Source organism: Rhincodon typus, chromosome 1 (genome assembly GCF_021869965.1).
Source record: "Rhincodon typus isolate 14 chromosome 1, sRhiTyp1.1, whole genome shotgun sequence".
NCBI lineage: Eukaryota > Metazoa > Chordata > Chondrichthyes > Orectolobiformes > Rhincodontidae > Rhincodon > Rhincodon typus.
Genome location: NC_063332.1, coordinates 60410227 through 60429574, shown reverse-complemented (window position 1 = coordinate 60429574; position 19348 = coordinate 60410227). Strand labels below are relative to the sequence as shown.

General features: G+C 42.6%; 1 protein-coding gene across 3 annotated transcripts in view; it reads left to right on the top strand.

Moving 5' to 3' along the window:
* Positions 1-19348, top strand: part of plpp1a (phospholipid phosphatase 1a) — a 99046-nt gene that overhangs the window by 47927 nt on the left and 31771 nt on the right. For all 3 annotated transcript variants that reach the window (XM_020529084.2, XM_020529085.2, XM_020529086.2), the window contains exon 4: positions 10100-10157. In XM_020529084.2, coding sequence (XP_020384673.1) covers positions 10100-10157 — 58 coding nt within the window. The remainder of the gene's footprint in view (positions 1-10099; positions 10158-19348) is intronic.

Genomic DNA, 19348 nt, shown 5'->3' with positions numbered 1-19348 from the left:
GGCCAAGCAGCATCATAGGAGCTCTGCTTGGCCTGCTGTGTTCATCCAGCTCTGCAACCTTGTTGTCATGGAATTATGGAATTTGATGAATAGCTCAACCTGGGAAATGAGCATAAGTGGAAGAGCAGTAAATAGTCCACTTGACATTTTATAGGTTAACACCTGTTTCAGATGATTGTAAAGAAAGATAGATTTCAGTTTGATGAGGTTGGGGTCTGCAATGTATAATTTCTCACTCTCGCAGCAAGCAACATCTGTTTGGATACTTGTTATCCATGATTCTGATTTTTAACTCATGGGAAAAAGGCATTGCGGGGCTAAGCGCCACAGTTTACAATGAAGCATATGCAAGCATAGAATTGATATTAATCCTAGTCTGTGGGAAAAGGTTCTGTCAAGCTTAAAACTCATTTTATACTTGCAGGGAAAAGCACATGACAGTAAAAACACTTTGCATGATATTACACAGAATAGTCCCATTTGAATAGTACTTGGAGTTGCTATACCAGGCAAATTAAGGGCATGACATTTTATATAAGCATTCTGCATTCTTCAGAAAAGGAAACAAGGCCAAAAAATGAGGTGTATATTACAATGCGAAGCAAAATTGGACAGTGTTTAACAGATGGCAATTCCATTCTCAACTAAACAGAACTTGACCACATTCACATTCACTAAAACCCATAGTTCTTCAATAAAACTGCTAGAGAACATTGACTATCGCTATGGTTGTTGAGAAAGATTTGTGTCTATGAAATGCTTCATTGTAATTATAGCAGATGAATTGGATATTTATAAATCTCAAATAGCCTTTTTAAAAGTCAACGTTAACAGAGGCCAAACAAGTGCTTGTGCACCTTTGTTGCACGAATAACTGAACTGAAACATTTGAGATGAAGGTGAAACCTATTCAGTTGCGTTTAAACTATGCAGCATTAATTATTTATTCTCTTAAGGAAATGATTCCCCATGAGAAATAGAAATCTAGCCATTTTGTTTTCAACAGAACCCATGATGTAAGAGTTGTAGACATCATGTCACCTGATTTATTGGCATTTGCCTTTGGAAATAAATAGCAGATAACTAAGAATACATTATACCTTAGCTGGTATCTATCCTCATTGCAATGCATAAGACAGGCTGCTACAGCCAGCTACTAAACAGTCTCTGGCTGTGGCTTTATATAGTTTGGCCAGAAAGCCGTAAACTTATTCAGTAAAGACTTGCCAATTCATCATTTGACCTTTGATGAGCTGAAGTAAGCTGCATGCTTTTCTTGTGAAGTCAAACACGCATAGAATTTCAATCTTATACACTTTTGCTAAAAAGCAGAATAAAAGTTCAGAAAGTAATGGTAATGACAGAAGTTCTTGAGGCAAGTATAATTCATTGTATGAGATGATTGGAAGAACTCCTTCAATAAATCTGTCAAACAGCAAAGGCTGTAGGAAACACAGAACTGGAAAAGAAATTTGCAGAAGGTTTGTATTTAAACAACTATTACTATTAGGAGAGTTGAATTACCAAGTTTTAAAGAGCACTTTTTGTTCTGCAATTGTACTGGGTCAGAATCTTGGAATTCCCTCCCTAACAACATTGTAGGTTGACCCACAACACAGGGAGTGCAGCAGTTCAAGAAGACAGATCACCACCACATTCTCAAGGGCAACTAGAGACAAGCAATAAAATGCTGACCCAACCAGGGATGCCCACATCCTATGAATGAATTAAAACAGTATTTCCACATAATTTTGGCTTTAAATTTGTTCTGACTGTAAACCTCCTGGTTCATCTGCAGGTGGACCGGAAATCAATGGAATTGGAAAATGGAAAGACTAGGTGAAAAGTCGCATTTTAATCAGTATTTTGTTCTATAACTTAAGAAAACGTTACTTGTTTAGTTAATCTTATTTTCTTTACTTTCTCCTGTATATCTTTGTGTAATGGGGCACTGGGAGATGAATCGGAAACACTGTCTATTTCCTTTTCCTTTTCCTCTTCCTTTCCCCTTTGAAATTGTGGCTGAATAAATCCTGCCCAGAAACCCTCTCAGTTTTTCACACTTGCGGTGTCATCTCAGGTTTTGCCTCCTTTCTAAAAACTGATAAAACTGCTGATACTGTAAATCAGAAACAAAAACAGAAATTGCTGGAAAAACTCAGCAGGTCTGGCAGCATCTGTGGAGAGAAATCAGAGTTAACTCTGAGGGAGGGTCACTTGATCCGAAACATTATCTCTGATTTCTCTCCACAGATGCTGCCAGACCTGCTGAGCTTTTCTAGCAGTTCCTGTTTTTGGTTGCCTGCTTTCTGCTGGCCTAAGTTTGCAGGTGAGCAGGCAGTCTCCTTGGAACTGATGGGTAGTCATTAGCATAGTTAAATATACACATACGGACAAGAAGAAGGAGTAAGCTATTTAATCTCTTATGCCTGCTCCAACATTGCTGATAGGAACAGAGGAATTAGGAGTGGGAGTAGGGAATTCAGCCATTTGAGCCTGCTCCACCATTTAATGTGATCATGGCTGATCTTATCCTGGTTTCAACTCCACTTTCCTGCCTGCTTCCCATAGCTCTTTATCCCACATTTCAGCAGAACACTTCTTTCTTTCTTTCTTGAATCTGTTGACTGATTCTGCCTGCACTGCACTCTGTGGCAGTGAGTTCCACAGATTCACAACCCTCTGAGAGAATCAGTTTCTCCTCATCTCAATTTTGAACTATCTATGACCTCTTGTTTCAGACAGTCCCACGAGGGGGAACATATGTTCAAAATGGACCTTATCAATCTATGTTAGCATTTTACATAGCTCAATCAAATTCACTTCCCCCCCCCCCCCCCCCCCCACACACACACACACACACACAAACACACCCCACCAACTCATTCTTCTGAACTCCGGCCCAAGCTGTTCAACTGCTTCTCATAGGACAGCCTTTTCATCCCCAAAATCAACCTGCTGAACCTCCTCTGAACTGCCTCCAGTACCACCACATCCTTCCTCAAGTAAAGAGACGAAAGCTGGACACAGTCCTCCAGGTGTGGTCTCACCAACATCTTATACAATTATATAATTGTAACAACAGTTCTTTACTTTTATAATCTGGTCCTTTTGTAATAACTGCCAGGATTCCATTTACCAGTCTTATTATATGCTGCATCTGCACACCTTCTTTCTGTTTTCATGCACAAAGATGCCCAGATCCCCCTGCACTGATGCACTTTGAATCTGCTTCACATTTAAATAACAATTTGCCCTTTTATTTCTCGAGCCAAAATGGACAACGTGGCCCTTACCTACATTAAACTCCATCTGCTAGATTCTGGCCCATTCTCCTAGCTATTGGTATCCATCTGTAAACTCTTTCTCTTCTCATCACAGCCTGCTTTCCCACCTATTTTATTATCATCCATGAATTTTGCTATGTTACACTTTGCCTCCACTTGCAGATCATTTGTACAGATTGTAAATAGTTGAGGTCCGAGAACTGAACCCTGCGGCACTCCACTAGTTACAGCCCACCATCCAGAGAAGAACCCATTTATCCCATCCCTATGCTTTCTGTCAGCCAATCCTCTATCCTTAACTCTCTGGGATCTAACCTTTTGGATCAGTCTTTTACGCAGCACATTGTCAAATCTTTAATCAGTTAGAAAGGAGATGCAGGATTTGATTGATTAAAATGCAAATCCCAGAATTTCTTTCAAATCACTGCCCCGAAGTAACTAAAGGTTTTACCAGTGTATACAAAAGGTGACATCTCAGGACAGACAGTACATTTTAGGTGTGAGGCCTTGTTTAGAATCTGTCTGTATTTTAACCTGGAGTCAGACTGGTTTTATTTCCAAAGCACGAATTTATAAAATGGCCCATTGACTGAATGAGTCTACAAATTGTGTGCTTTTTGAACAAAATAGAATATATCTGCAAATGTAAATTCATCCCATAGATGGAAATGTATGTATGTATGTGTGTGGGTGTGTGTGTGTGGTTGGGGTTCCCTGTACAATGGGTTTCAAGATGCCCTCGACATAGCCAGAGAAGTTCTCACACAGGGTCCCATTGGCTGATACAATGGGACAATCAGGTGTGTTGGCTTTGTGTATCTTTGGAAGGCAATAGAAGTCCCCTATGTGGAAAGTACGTGGGATGAGAGTGCGTAGGGTACTCTGAAAGACTGGATCAAATATCTTGACCAGTCTATTCAGTTGAGGGGTGTGTTCTTTGGTTGGATCGGCAGGTAGTTGTCAGTAGTGCTCCTGGTAGTTCAGTTGTCGTTACACTTCCTTGCAGTAGTCCATTTAATTCGTCCTTTGCTGGTTTGATGACAATGTTGCATTGCATTGTGCCTGGGTGACGTTTTGCACTACCTTGTGAATGCGGCTGATGAATCCAACATGGTCAAGCCATCAGAGAATACATGAATGCCAGATTCGACTGTACAGATTTCTTACAGAAACTCTTCACCCACAAACCAGTCAAACCAGGAACATTTCTCAACACAATGGACGTTTCGGCACTCTACACCAGCATCCCCCACGACAATGGCATTACTGCAACAGCCTCAGTACTCAATACCAACAACTGCCAATTCCCAGATGCCATTCTACAATTCATTTGCTTCATCCTTGACCGCAACGTCTTCACCTTCGACAACCACTCCTTCATCCAGACACATGGAACGGCCATGGGGACCAGATTTCCTCCCCAATATGCCAACATTTTCATCTACAAGTTTGAACAAGACTTCTTTGCTGCACAGGACCTCCAACCAACACTATACACCAGATACATTGACAACATTTTCTTCCTTTGGACTCATGGTGAGGAATCATTAAAACAACTACATCGCGATATCAACAAGTTTCATCCCACCATCAGACTCACCATGGACTGCTGTTTAGAATCAGTCTCATTCTTGGATATATGCATCTCTATCAAGGACAGACACCTCAGTACCTCACTCTACCGCAAGCCCACAGATAACCTCACGATGCCGCACTTCTCTGGCTTCCACCCTAAACATATTAAAACAGCCATCCCCTACGGACAAGCCCTGCACATACACAGGAGCTGCTCAGTTGAAAGTGTTGAAGGATCCCCTCATTGGAACAGGATACAATGCTCAACTCATCGATCACCATTCTGACGTGCCACAGTGAAAAACCGTAATTACCTCCTCAGAAGACAGACACGAGATATGTCAGATAGGGTACTCTTCGTCGTCCAGTACTTCCCAGGAGTGGAGAAACCACACCATGTTCTGTGCAGCCTTCAAAACATCATCGATGATAATGAGCACCTCATCAAGATCTTCCCCACGCCTCCACTTCTCACCTTCAAACAACCGCCAGACTTTAAACAGACCATTGTTCACTGCAAACTACCCAGCTTTCAGGACAACATCGACCACAACACTATACAACCCTGTCATGGCAACCTCTGCAAGACATGTCAGATCATTGTCATGGATACTCCATCACACGTGGGAACACCACCCAGCACGTGCACGGGGGGTACTCGCGTGACTTGGCCAACATTGTCTATCTCATACACTGCAGGTGTGGATGCCCGAGGCATGGTACATTGGCAAAACCATGCAGACACCACGACAACAAATGAATGTTCACCGCGCAACAATCGCCAAACAGTGATGTTCCCTCCTAGTGGGGGAATGCTTCAGCAGTCAAGGGCATTCAGCCTCGGATCTTTGGATAAACATCCTCCAAGGCAGACTTGGGATACACAGTAACGTAGAGTTGCCGAGCAGAAGCTGATAGCCAAGTTTGGTACCCATGAGGATGGCCTGAACCGGGATCTTGGGTTCATGTGACACTACAGGTGATCCCACCACACTATACACTCCCACACACACACATATAAGTCTATTGGGTGAATTTGTATTTGCAGATACATTCTATTTTGTTCAAAAAGCACACAATTTATAGACAGTCAGTCAATGTGATGTTTTATAAATTCCTACTTTAGAAATAAAACCAGTCTGACTCCAAACCAAAACACAAACAGATTCTAAACAAGGCCTCACACCTAACCTGCATTGTCTGACCTAAAATGTTACTTTAGTTTAAAACCTTGAGTTCTGTCGGGACAGTGACTTGAAAGGAATTCGGGTATTTACGTATACATATTAATCAAATAAAACCTTTTATATAATTAAAGATTTAACAGCATCTTGGGTTTATTTAGTACATCCTCATCAGTGGTGTGACCCTCTAACCTTTTGCTTATAAATGCTGTGTCTGATACTACCTCTCTCTCTAATATCTGAAGAAGGAGAAAAGCTACGAAAGCTTGTATTTTCAAATAAACCTGTTGGACTGGTGTTGTGTGATTTCTGACCTTGTCCACCCCAGTCCAACACTGGCACCTTCACATCTGGCCTACACCATGGCATTGGAGCCACCAATGCAGCTGTAACCACAGCAATCACATGAATACCAACTTAACTAATAACAACTGCAACAGCAGAACTAACACCAGTAGCAGCTGCCTTCTCTCGAGGCACATGCCACTCCAAAGATCAGAGCAAATGCCTTTGAGGTGAGACCCACGTGGATGGTGTGAATATTATCTGTGCTTCATGAGGCTGAGGTTCTCACTCCAGTTCATTGCTGACATCTGTAGCTTCCTGGAACAAGCCTTGCTTCCCAGTGGGCCAGGTAAACAGGCATTTCTAGTGGCGAACACTGGAGGGCCAGGCCCCCACCCAAGATCTGTGCCTTCCCGAAATTGTACTAAATGAGAGAAAGCAGAGGATTATGAATTTCAGAAATGGCATGTGTGGATAGGACAGTGTTTGTAGTTTGTGACTGTGAGGCATAGATGTGAGATGGCACAAAAATGAGTGTTAATATTGGCTGTTCATTTGGAGATGTGAGAAAGTGCATAACGAGACAGGAATGTGTGTCTGTCTGGGGAGTATAATGGTACCACGGTACTGAGACTGAGTGTTATGCCACTCAGTGTGCCCACTCTCTCGAGGTGCTAATTCTCTTGATGCAGGTCGGAGGGATCATAACCTTATTGTTGGCTTTCTTGGCAACTTTCTTTGCCCTGCTTCATACTCACCAGCTTAGATTGAGCATTTGGCTTCTTCCTGTCCTTGGGAAAGATCACTTCAAGACAAGCACTTGGCTGTCTCAGTAACACCTCCTGTTAGGAGTGAGACACATGGAAACAGCCTTGACTGATCTCCTGTCCATGCCTGTGATTGCTGGAGGTTCAGACTATATGTCCAAATGAATCTTTGAAAAGTAATGGATTGCCCTTGATGCTAGTCTTCCTTTAATTAAAATTGCCCCTTTAACTGATCGAGTGTGTAACTCTACCCACCCTTTGTTGGGGAACTTAGAAGTGTGATGTTAGTATAACAACGCTTGAAGTTCTACAGCAAAAGCTGCTGACTTTTCCTACTGGTTTCTGATCCATCATAGGTCCCACTGTTGCATCAGAGACAATTACTCGACAATTCTATCTGAAGTTCTTTTTTAATTCATTCATGAGATGTGTGCACCATTGGCTGGGCTAACATTCATTGTCCATACCTAAATGTGACAGTTATTGAAATATATTCAGCATGCCTCAGTTTAGTTGATCTTTACACAAACTGTACTGAACTCATTCTGGAAAAATGGTATTTGATAATGATTGTATTGGATTAGCTGAACATTGAAGGTTTTTAAAGTTATTAACGTGGGACAATATAAATCAATCATATAGAACATAGAACAGTACAGCACAGTAGAGGCCCTTCGGCCCATGATGTTGTGCTGACCTATTATCCTACTAAGATCAAACTACCCTGCATATCCTACATTTTACTATCCTCCACGTGCCTATCCAAGAGTCGCTTAAATGTCCCTAATGTATCTGACTTCACTACCACTGCCGGCAGCGCATTCCACACACCCACCACTCTCTGTGTGAAGAACCTACCTCTGACATCTCCCCTATACCTTCCTCCAATCACCTTAAAGTTATGCCCCCTCGTAATAGTCATTTCCGCCCTGGGAAAAAGTCTCTGGCTCTCCACCCTATCTATGCCTCTCATCATGTTCCACACCTCTATCAAGTCGCCTCTCATCCTTCTTCGCTCCAATGAAAAAAACCCGAGCTCCCTCAACCTTTCCTCATAAGACCTGCCCTTCAGTCCAGACAGCATCCTGGTAAATCTTCCCTGCACCCTCTCTAAAGCTTCCACATCCTTCCTATAATGAGGCGACCAGAACTGAACACAATATTCCAAGTGTGGTCTAACCAGGGTTTTATAGAGCTGTAGCATAACCTCACGGCTCTTAAACTCAATTCCCCTGCCAATGGAAGCCAACACACCATATGCCTTCTTTACAACCCTATCAACTTGGGTAGGAACTTTGAGGGATCTATGGACGTGAACCCCAAGATCCCTCTGTTTCTCCACACTGCCAAGAATCCTGCCATTAACCCTGTATTCTGCATTCAAATTTGACCTTCCAAAATGAATCACTTCACACTTTTCTGGGTTGAATTCCATCTGCCACTTCTTTGCCCAGCTCTGCATCCTGTCAATGTCCCATTGCAACCTACAGCAGCCCTCCACGCTATCCACAACTCCACCAACCTTCGTGTCATTGGCAAACTTACTAACCCGCCCTTCCACTTCCTCGTCCAAGTCATTTATAAAGATCACAAAGAGCAGAGGTCCTAGGACAGATCCCTGCGGAACACCACTGGTCTCCGAGCTCCAGGCTGAATACTTTCCATCTACTACCACCCTCTGTCTTCTATTGGACAGCCAGTTTTGTATCCAGACAGCCAAATTTCCCTGAATCCCAAGCCTCCTTACTTTCTGAATGAGCCTACCATCGGGAACCTTATCAAATGCCTTGCTAAAATCTATATACACCACATCAGCTGCTCTGCCTTCATCAATGTGTTTTGTCACATCCTCAAAGAATTCAATAAGGCTTGTGAGGCATGACCTGCCCCTCACAAAGCCATGCTGACTATTTCTAATCAAACTGTGCTTTTCCAAATAATCATAAATACTACCTCTCAGAATCCTCTCCAATAATTTACCCACCACAGAAGTAAGACTGATCAGTGTGTAATTCCCAGGATTATCCCTATTCCCTATCTTAACAAGGGAATGACATTTACCACCATCCAGTCATCTGGTACTACTCCAGTGGACAGTGAGGACACAAAGATCATCGCCAAAGGGGCAGCAATTTCTTCCCTTGTTTCTCATACAAACCTTGGATATATCCCATCTGGCCCAGGGGACTTATCTATCCTCATGTTTTTCAAAATTTCTAGCACATCCTCCTTCCTAATATCAACCTGTTCGAGCATATCTGCCTGATTCATGCTGTCCTCACAAACGTCAAGGTCCCTCTCACTGGTGAATACCGAAGCAAGGTATTCATTAAGGACCTCCCCTACATCCTCTGACTCTGCGCACAAATTCCCTCCACTATCCCTGATTAGCCCTACCCTCACTCTGGCCCTTTATTGGGAGTTACTTTATTGGGAGTTTTCTATAGACTCCCCAGTAGCAACAGAGACGCTGAGGAATAGATTGGGAGACAGATTGTGGAAAGGTGCAGAAGTAATAGGGTTGTTGTCATGGGTGACTTCAACTTCCCTAATATAGACTGGAACCTCCTAAGTCCAAATAGTTTGGATGGAGCAGATTTTGTCAGGTGTGTCCAGGAAGGATTCCTTACTCAATATGTAGATAGGGTGACTAGAGGGGAGGCCATATTGGATTTGGTGCTTGGCAACGAACCAGGTCAGGTGTCAGATCTCTCGGTGGGAGAGCATTTCGGTGATAGTGAATCACTGAAGACAAGAAAGGTATTAAAGATATTTCAACAACTCCCTTGATATGCAATGTAATTATTTCTTGAAAAATACAATGCTGTCAGTGTTAACCTAAAGTTTTTTTCAAACTGTATATGTTTTTAATTTTTTATGTTTTCCACATTATTAGATGCATTTCACAACATTCGCTGACTTTACTTGTAAAGTCCAGTTTTGTTCCAGGCAGTAGCGCTTCAGTGAGATGATAGTAACATTGTATTCTTCACCCCACTAGGCTCTCCTTTTTCTCTGGCCATTCATCGTTCTCCATGTACTGCATGGTGTTCCTCGCAGTAAGTATCTTTGCACTTTTATTGCTTTGCATTGTTCTTCAAACATTTGAGACGATTGAGATGATGTTTAACTTGCAGATTGATTTGGCTCCATGCAGTTGAATGTATAATTGTCGGGGAGGGCTTTATTTGCAATTGTAATAAAACTGAAGAGTGGAGAAAGACACGAAGCCTAACCACAAAATGTGACCAAAATCTGTAACGTTACACAGAAACTGTCTGATTAATCGAGCCAGTGGTCTGCTACATTGTGCATTTGTTCAGAATCATTTTACATTCGTAACGTCAAGCTTTGAATAAGACACTGTTTATACAAGGAGACCTCTTCAAAGAGCCACATACTGTGCAAGCAGAGTGGCCAACCCACAGCTACAGTGGAGTTTTAAATGTTTTAATTCACCAGACAGTAAGGTGGTCTCCAGGTTGGAACTGTTTTCTTTCCTGCGTTTCTCAAACTCAATTTTGGAGTTTTGGTCAAGTATCAAACATAGTTAATAGAATAATCACAATTCCTCTCTTTATCTGTTCTTACGTCAGTGAAATGTTTAGTGGCACTTTGATAATCCTACACCATTACATCAAAGCATAAATTTCTGGTAACAGTTTAACGGTGTAGATCATGAAAGAGAAAGGAAGCTAATTGCAGCAAAATTATCACTTTATTCCCTTGAGCGCAGTTTTGGTCTCCCACAGTAAGAAAGATATGCTTGCCGGAGAGGGACTGCAGAGGAGGATCACTAGGCTGATATTGGGGGTGGCAGGAGTGTTATATGAGGAGAGGTTAGTTTGACTGAGCATGTGTTCAATGGAGTTTGGAAGGAGGAGAGGAGATCTGATTGAAACTTATAAAATTCTAACAGGGCTAAATAGACTAGATGTAGGGAGAATGTTTTCCATGATTAGGGAGTCTAAAATCAGTGGTCACTGCTCTCAAGATACAGAGTAAACCATTTAGGACTGAGATGAGGAAACAATTTTTCACTCAGAGGGTTGTCATCCTGAGGAATTCACCAACACAGAACATTGTGAAGGCCAGGTCACTGAATATATTCAATAAAGAGATTAGTAAATTTTTAGATATTAAAGGCATCAGGAGGTATTTAGAGAAAGCAGGAATATGACATTGAGATAGAGGATCGACCACGATCGTTATCAAAAGGCAGACTGGGCTCGAAAGACTAAATGGACGACTCCTGTTCCGAGTTTCTGTGTTTCTGTATATTGCTGAACAAAGCAACTGCATTGTTTCCAATGAACAAAAATCATTCTGTGATAAAACAACACTGATATTACATACCATGCTTCATATTTTAGTTTTAGGAATTCTCAAGGGCATATTTTATGGTGTCATGACGGAAGATTACTGTCCACAGTGCAGAACAACACAATGCAAATACAAAAACACAAGTTGCTGGAAAAGCTCAGCAAGTCCTTCACAGACCCTTCCTCAGAACTGGACCTGAAACGTTAACTCTGATTTTCTTCACAGGTGTTGCCGGACCTGCTGAGCTTTTCCAGCAACTTTGTTTTTGTTCCTGATTTACAGCATCCGCAGTTCTTTCGGTTTTTAGTTGCTGGAAAAGCTCAGCAGGTCTGGCAGCATCTGTAAAGAAAAAATCACAGTTAACATTTCAGGTCCGGTGACCCTTCCTCAGAACTGATGGTAGCTGGGAAAATGTCAGCTTATATGCAGAAGAAAGGGAGGGGGTGGAGTAGGGAGTAAATGAAAGGATAGAGTCTGAAGACAGAGAAGAGCAGTTAGATAGACAAAGGAATTGATAAAAATCCAGCTAGGAGGGTGAATAGTTGTTAATGGGGACTGTTAGTGACTAACAATAGGTAGTATGTGATTGGAGGCTATGTGATAATAAGGAGAAATCAGAGTTAACATTTCGGGTCCGGTGACTCTTCTTCAGAACCAGTTCTGGACCAGACCTGAAATGTTAACTCTGTTTTCTCCTTCACAGATGCTGCCAGACCTGCTGAGCTTTTCCAGAAACTTTGTTTTTGTTCCTGATTTAAAACATCCGCAGTTCTTTCGGTTTTTATTATGTGATAATAAGGCCTGGTGTGTGGGGTAGGAGGCTAAGAAATGGGAGAGTTTAGGCCCTAAAATTATTGAACTTGACATTGAGTCCGGAGGACTGCAGGGTCCCCGAGTGGAAAATGAAGTGTTGTTCTTCCAGCGTGCGTTGGGCTTCGCTGGAACACTGCAGAAAGCCAGAGACGGAGATATTGCCCAGGGAGCAGGGTGGTGTGTTGAAGTGGCAGGCAACAGGTAGTTTAGGGTCTTTTTCGTGAGCAGAATGTAGATGTTCTGTGAAGCAGTCAGCCAGTCTACACTTTATTTCCCCGATGTAGAGGAGACCACATTGTGAGCAGTGAATGCAGTAGACTAGATTCTGGGAAGTGCAGATGAAGTGTTGCTTCACCTGGAAGGTATGTTTGGGCTCTTGGATACTGGGGAGGGAGGAGGTAAATGGGCAGGTATTGCACCTTCATCGGTTACAGGGGAAGGTGCCGTAGGGCTGTGGGGGGGTGGTGTTGGGTGTGAAGGAAGAGTGGACCAGGGTGTCCTGGAGGGAACAGTCCCCGCGGAAGGTGGATAAGGGAGGGGAGGGGAATGTGTCTGGTGGTGGCATCTTGCTGGAGGTGGCAGAAATGGCGTCCAATGATCTTCTGGATGTGGATGCTGGTGGGATGGTAGGTAAGGACAAGGGGAACCCTATCGCTATTGTGGGAGGGAAGAGAAAGGTGAGGGTGGAAGTGCGGGAGATGGGTTGGACCTGGTTGAGGGCCCTGTCGACAACAGTGCTGGGGAATCCTCGGTTGAGGAAGAAGGTGGACATTTCGGAGGCTCCCTTTTCGAAGTTGGCCTCATCTGAACATATGCAATTGAGATGGAGGAACTGAGAGAATGGGATGGAGTCTTTACAAGAAGCAGGGTGTGAGGATGTATAGTGCAAGTATCTGTGGGAGTCAGTGGGTTTATAGTGGATGTTAGTGGCCAGTCTATCCCCAGAAATGGAAACAGAAGTGTCGAGGAAGGGAAGGGAGTAGTCAGAGATAGATCAGGTGAAAGTCAGGGCAGCATGGAAATTGGAAGTGAAATCAATGAACTTTTCCAATTCTGGACGAGAGAGGGAAGCAGCACTGATGATATCATCAATATATCGGAGAAAGAGTTGTGTGTGGGGGCTGGAACAGGACTGGAACAAGGAATGTTCCACGTACCCCAAGTAGAGACAGACATAACTCGGGCCCATGCACGTACCCATGGCCACCCCTCTTACCTGAAGAAAATGAGAGGAGTTAAGAGAGAAGTTGTTGAGGGTGATGACGAGCTCGGCCAAGTGGAGGAGGGTGGTGGTGGGTGGGCACGGTTCAGGTCTTTGCTCCAGGAAGAAGCGGAGACATTCCTGGTGGGGAATGGATGTGTAAAGGGATTGCATGTCCATGGTAAAGAGGAGGCAGTTGGAACCTGCAAACTGGAAGTTGTGAAACCGATGTAAAGCATCAGAGGAATCACAGATGTACTTGGGCAGGGACTGGACCAGAGGAGAGAAGACTGAGTCAAGGTAGGAAGAGATGAGTTCTGTGGGGCAGGAGCAGGCTGAAACAATGGGTCTGCCTGGACAGATCTGTTTGTGGATTTTTGGAAGGAGGTAGAAGCGAGCTGTGCGGGGCTGGGGGTCTATCAGCTTGGAAGCAGAGTCGGGGGGAGGTCACCGGATGAAATGAGATCAGATACCGTCGTGGATACAATGGCCTGATGTGTCATGGTGGGCTGATGTTCCAAGAGAAGCTAAAAGGAGGTATCTGAGAGCTGGCACTCAGCCTCTGCAATGTAGAGGTCAGTATCGGCAGGCTTAATAACAAAGTCAGGGTTAGATCTAAAAATTCTGACAATAAAAGTGTAATCCTTCCCATCACCATCTTGGTGCCCGAATGCTATAAAGCCTTACTTACCAACTGTCCACTCTTTAGCCTGTGAAGCTCCATCTCATTCATAATTCTGCTCATTGTAATATCTGCATCCAATGAAAAAGCATCTATGATTAACTAACCTCTATTTTCGAATGAAGTAAAGGTAAAGTTGCCATAGTCTAGTAAGGACACTCTCTCATTAAAGAGAGAGAGAGAGAGAAGACTGATGGTGGTTTAACCTGGGGGTTACCATGCCGCAGGCGAGGGTTGAGTTTGAGAAGAAGAATCCTTCATGGTAACCTTAGCCAGTGTAGGAATTGAACCCACGCTGTTGGCATTAGTCTGCATCACAAACCAGCTGTCCGGGCAATCGAGCTGAACCAACAAGCATGAAACCGAATCCCCATCTGCCTGCCTGGGTGGATGTAAATGATCTGATGGCACTATTTTGAAGAAGAGCAGGGATCATTATCACCTTGATGTTTGTCAGAATTTGCTAAATGCAAAATGGCTGCCATGTTTCGTACAGAACAACAGTGAGTGTTGAGTGAATAACTGCAAAAACAGTATTTCATTTGCTGTAAAAGTGCTATATCAGCACAATTTTCTTCCTGGCTCACCACTTTAAAATACATTTTGGAGGTCATTTGGTTCATTGTATCTGCAGCAGTCAATCTATTTTCTAGCTTTTGGCTCTTTGCCCTGGAGGCTGTTCCAATGCAAGTGAATATCTAAATATACTTAAACGTTACAAGTTCCTGACTCAATAGCCCTTTCAAGCAGTGAGTTCCAAACTTCCACATAATCCTCAACTCTGTGCATTGTCTTCAACTTCTTATCTTGAATCTATATACTCCCTGGTTATTGATCCATGGTCAATGGAAAATCTGTCTTCCTGTCCATTCTGTCTATGCCTCTCATTATCTTATACACCTTGGTCCTCCAAAGTAAACAACCTGAGCCCATCCAATCTTTCTTCATTAGCTCAGACACTCCAGCCCAAGCAGTATCCTGGTTAATCTCTACACTCCCTCTAGTGCAGGAACACCTGCCTATAATACCGTGACCAGATGTGAACACAGCATTCCAGTTGTGGTCAGGCCAACATTTCATACAGTTCCAGCATAACCTCCCTGCCCTATGTCCTATGTCACTCTAATAAAGGCAAGTGTCCCATATGCATTCTTAACCACCTTATCACCTGCTTTATCTTCAGGGATCTATGGATATGCAGACCAAGGACTGTCTGATCTTCAGTACTGTCCAGGGTCCCACTATTCATAATGTAATCCCTTGTCTTGTTAGCCTTCCCCAAGTACTTACTTCACATGTTTCTTAGTTGAATCCCATTTACCACTGCTGCGCCCACCTGACCAATCTGTTGATATTCCCAAGAAGTTTACAGCTATCCTCCTCAAAATTTGCCACCCAACCACTTTTTGCATTGGCTAATTTCTTGGCCATGTCCCTACATTAAAGTCCAAATCATTAATGTACACCATAAACAGTACTAAACCTGTGGAACCCCACAGGGAGCAGATTTACAGTCCAGAAATATCCTTCCACCATTACTTTCTGCTTCCTGCCTCTTGGTCAAATTTGGATCCCATGGCTCTTATATTTTGATGTGTCTACCAAAAGGTTTTTTGAAAGAAGTTTTCTTAGCTATCAATGTGTAGATTGAAAACGATATTACCTCCTAATATTTGAGAAGATTTTCTAAAATTGGAGACTCAGGAGACTGTCCAACTAGAATACACAAATGTCACAAAAGCATACAATATTTGCTAATATGGTGCAGTTTAAGAAGATTGAGAATAGGAGTAACACCATAGGCTCCCTAGACCCTGCTCTGCAGTTCAGGACAGAAAAAGCTGAATTGTCTCAAATTCAATTTCCATTCTGCTCTCAAAATCCTGTATTCCCCGAAGAGATGAAAAATCTGGCTGTGCCAGCTTTGTGTGCATTCAATGATGGGATCATCACAACCCTCTGGAACAGAGAATTGCAAAGTTTCACAACCTCAGTGAAGAAATTGTTCCTGATTTCAGTTCTGAATGAGCAAACCCTTATGCTGACAATGTTCCTCTATGTTTACCAGCCAGGGAAGCAACCATTCACTTTCTACCCAGGTTTCCTCTCACCCACATTTCCTAATCAGTCTAACTGCTCAACTTGTAATGTGGGGAATTCTAAAATTACATCTCAGTCTTCACAGCTTCTTAAGGTTGTGTGTTTTCTGATTTTGAATTCTTGATAAAAGTGCAATTTTTGCCGTTTCTAATTTGTAGTTTTACTTTCTCATAATTGCATTCTTTTGGATGGATTCAATTTACTGGATTGTTTTTAGAACAGTTAATCTTAATGGGAAACCTGCTGCACAGACAAAGGAGCAGCAAGTTGTATTTCAGTAGCTTGAGCAGAACTAATATTGCTTGTATTGGAAGAACACAGTCCAAGCTTTCTCCTATCCAAAGTGATATTATTTGAGAATTCGATGGGTGGAACTTGGATTTTGTGAACAATCAGAAGTCAAGCCGTAAAGGAAGTGCTACACATAACGCCCATGAAAACCATAGATGTTTACTGCACAGGAAGAAGTTGGCACATCACTTCTACTCTAGCTCTTCACCAAACCAATCTAAAATCAGTTCCATTGCCCTGTAACACTTTGCTTCAAATATTTATCATAAAATATACACTGCTAACAGAATCAAACATTCAAATTGGTAAACTATTCAAATTGGTAAAACATTCACTATCTCCGCTACTGTCTATACAAATATCATTCCTAAACCTGCACCTCACCCCCTCAGTGACAGTCTAATCAAAATTTCCTCATTTGGCTGGGGTTGCACAGCACTTCCCCTGTTGCAACAGGGAGTGAGCAGCTTAGAAGAGATTTCGTATTTCTAAAATGCAAAACATATCTTCTCTCACCTAAAATAGTTTATTTCTAATTACATTATCAAGTAATCTGGACCATGCAGAACAGAATTAAAATGTTTATTTTTGAATGGTAGCTCAGAACACTTTTTTTAAACGCTGGCAAGGAATGAATTGAAATTTGTGGCATAATCTTACAGTGCTTTTCAAGATACCAATTTTTGTGGCTTTATTTTTGAGAGCACAGGGTTTTCAGTGCACTTGTGGATTAGATAAATTATTGCATTATTGCAGCAAGTGCCTTAAGGAAAAGATAGTGAACTTGAAATAATGGCATTTGCAGTGGAATGTCGATGCTAAATATTTATACAAATGTGCATTAATAGGTGATTGTAAGAATATTCCAGTTTGAATTTTTTTGTGAGTATTCTACATTTTAAAATTTTAATTATAACATGCAGTTATTGAAAATTACCTATAAGAATAAGTATAACGAAGAATCTGAAACAAAAACAGAAAGCGCTGGAGGAACTCATGTGGTCTGGCAGTATCTGCATGGAGAAGTATAGAGTTAATGTTTCAAGTCCAGTGACCCTATGCCAGAACCGAAAGAAGTCAGGAAAGTGGTGTAATTTATATTGATGATGGATTTTGCGGTTGTGGAGGGGGTGGAGAGGAAGAGAGAGTGTGATGAAAACATAGAGATGATGTCCAGAGAGAAAGAGAAGTGAGTAACTGATAGAAGTAGATGCTGAATAGGTGATAACAGGAACTTAATATAGCTACATATGTGTTGTCTGTGCTGGGACCAACCCATTCAGAACAGCACCCAGGGATGTTGGGGTGGGTTATGAACATAGAGAAAGGAGCTCATGCTCTGAAATTATTAAACTCACTGTTGAGTGCAGAGGACTGTAAAATACCTAGGCAGAAGATGAGGTATTGTTCCTCCAGTTTGTATTGAACTTCGCTCATGGGAACACAGTGGTGTTGAAGTGGCAGGCAACTAGAAACTTGGGGTCATCTGTAATGAATAGAATGGAGGTGTTTGGTGAAGGAAAGGGGTGAGAGCAGAAGAATGGGAATGGATTGGATATGACTGAGGGCCTTGTCAACTATGTTGGCAGGGAATCCTCGGCTGAGGAAAAAGGTTGATATTTCTGAGTCCTCCTCGCGGAAGATGGCATCATCAGAACAGATGCGATGGAGACTGAGAAACTGGAAGAATGGTATGGAGTCCTTACTGGAGACAGGGCCTGAAGATCTGTAGTCAAGGCAACTCTGGGAGTCAAACCTATCATCACACCTATCCAAGAATACAAAACCTCCTGCTTTTGTATCACATCTCTAGCATTCACAGTTCTTTGTTGTATTAGAATGGAATTTCCACTGCTCAATACAAAACTGCTCAAACAAAATAACAAGCATAACTCTACCCGACAAGACTAATGCTCATAATGCATCTTTAACAACGGACCACCATTTGCTTGGAAGACGGGCTATGTGCAGTAGCATTTAATTCACAGATAATGGGGCACAGTGTTTGCTGACGTCACTTGCCTTCAAGTGTGTGATTGTTTTGGTGGGAGTTTAGCTACTTGATTCTACTCTGGCAAATTCATTCTACCGCTGCGATTAAGTTTATTTTAATTTTAGCAATCCCAGAAATTAACCGCTTATCCTCCAATTTTCTCCGCTGGGATTCTGAAGACAGTAACTTGCACTGGAGTTTAGTTCCATGGTTGTTAGCCCCTCTTTGGTACTTTGCCCAAGTGCTCAATTCTTCATACCTAAGCCATGGCAGTACTGGTTAGCAAGTTTTAAACCATGGGTGGAGAATATGCAGCTTTAGGTGCGCCATATTTTATGAGCCTTATTCTATGTGCATATCTGACATAGTTTTAAAACAAACCTACAATTATTTTGTTTGTCATTTTGATTAATCATTTCAATTTCTTACCTCACATTAATATGCTAATTAGTAGTCATACTGGTCAACTATTGATAAAACATGAGAGACAACAAGGTGCAGGGCTGGATGAACACAGCAGGCCAAGCAGCATCATAGGAGCAGAGAGGCTGACGTTTCGGGCCTAGACCCTTCATCAGAAAAGGGGGAGGGGAAGGGGGTTTTGAAATAAATAGGGAGAGAGTGGGAGGCGGATAGAAGAGGGATAGAGGAGAGGATAGGTGGAGAGGAAACAAACAGGTCGAAGAGGCGGGGATGGGGCCAGGAAAGGTGAGTGTAGGTAGGGAGTTAGGAAGGGGATAGGTCAGTCCAGGGAGGACGGACAGGTCAAGGGGGCGGGATGAGGTTGGTCGGTAGGAGATGGATAGAGGAGAGGATAGGTGGAGAGGAAACAAACAGGTCGAAGAGG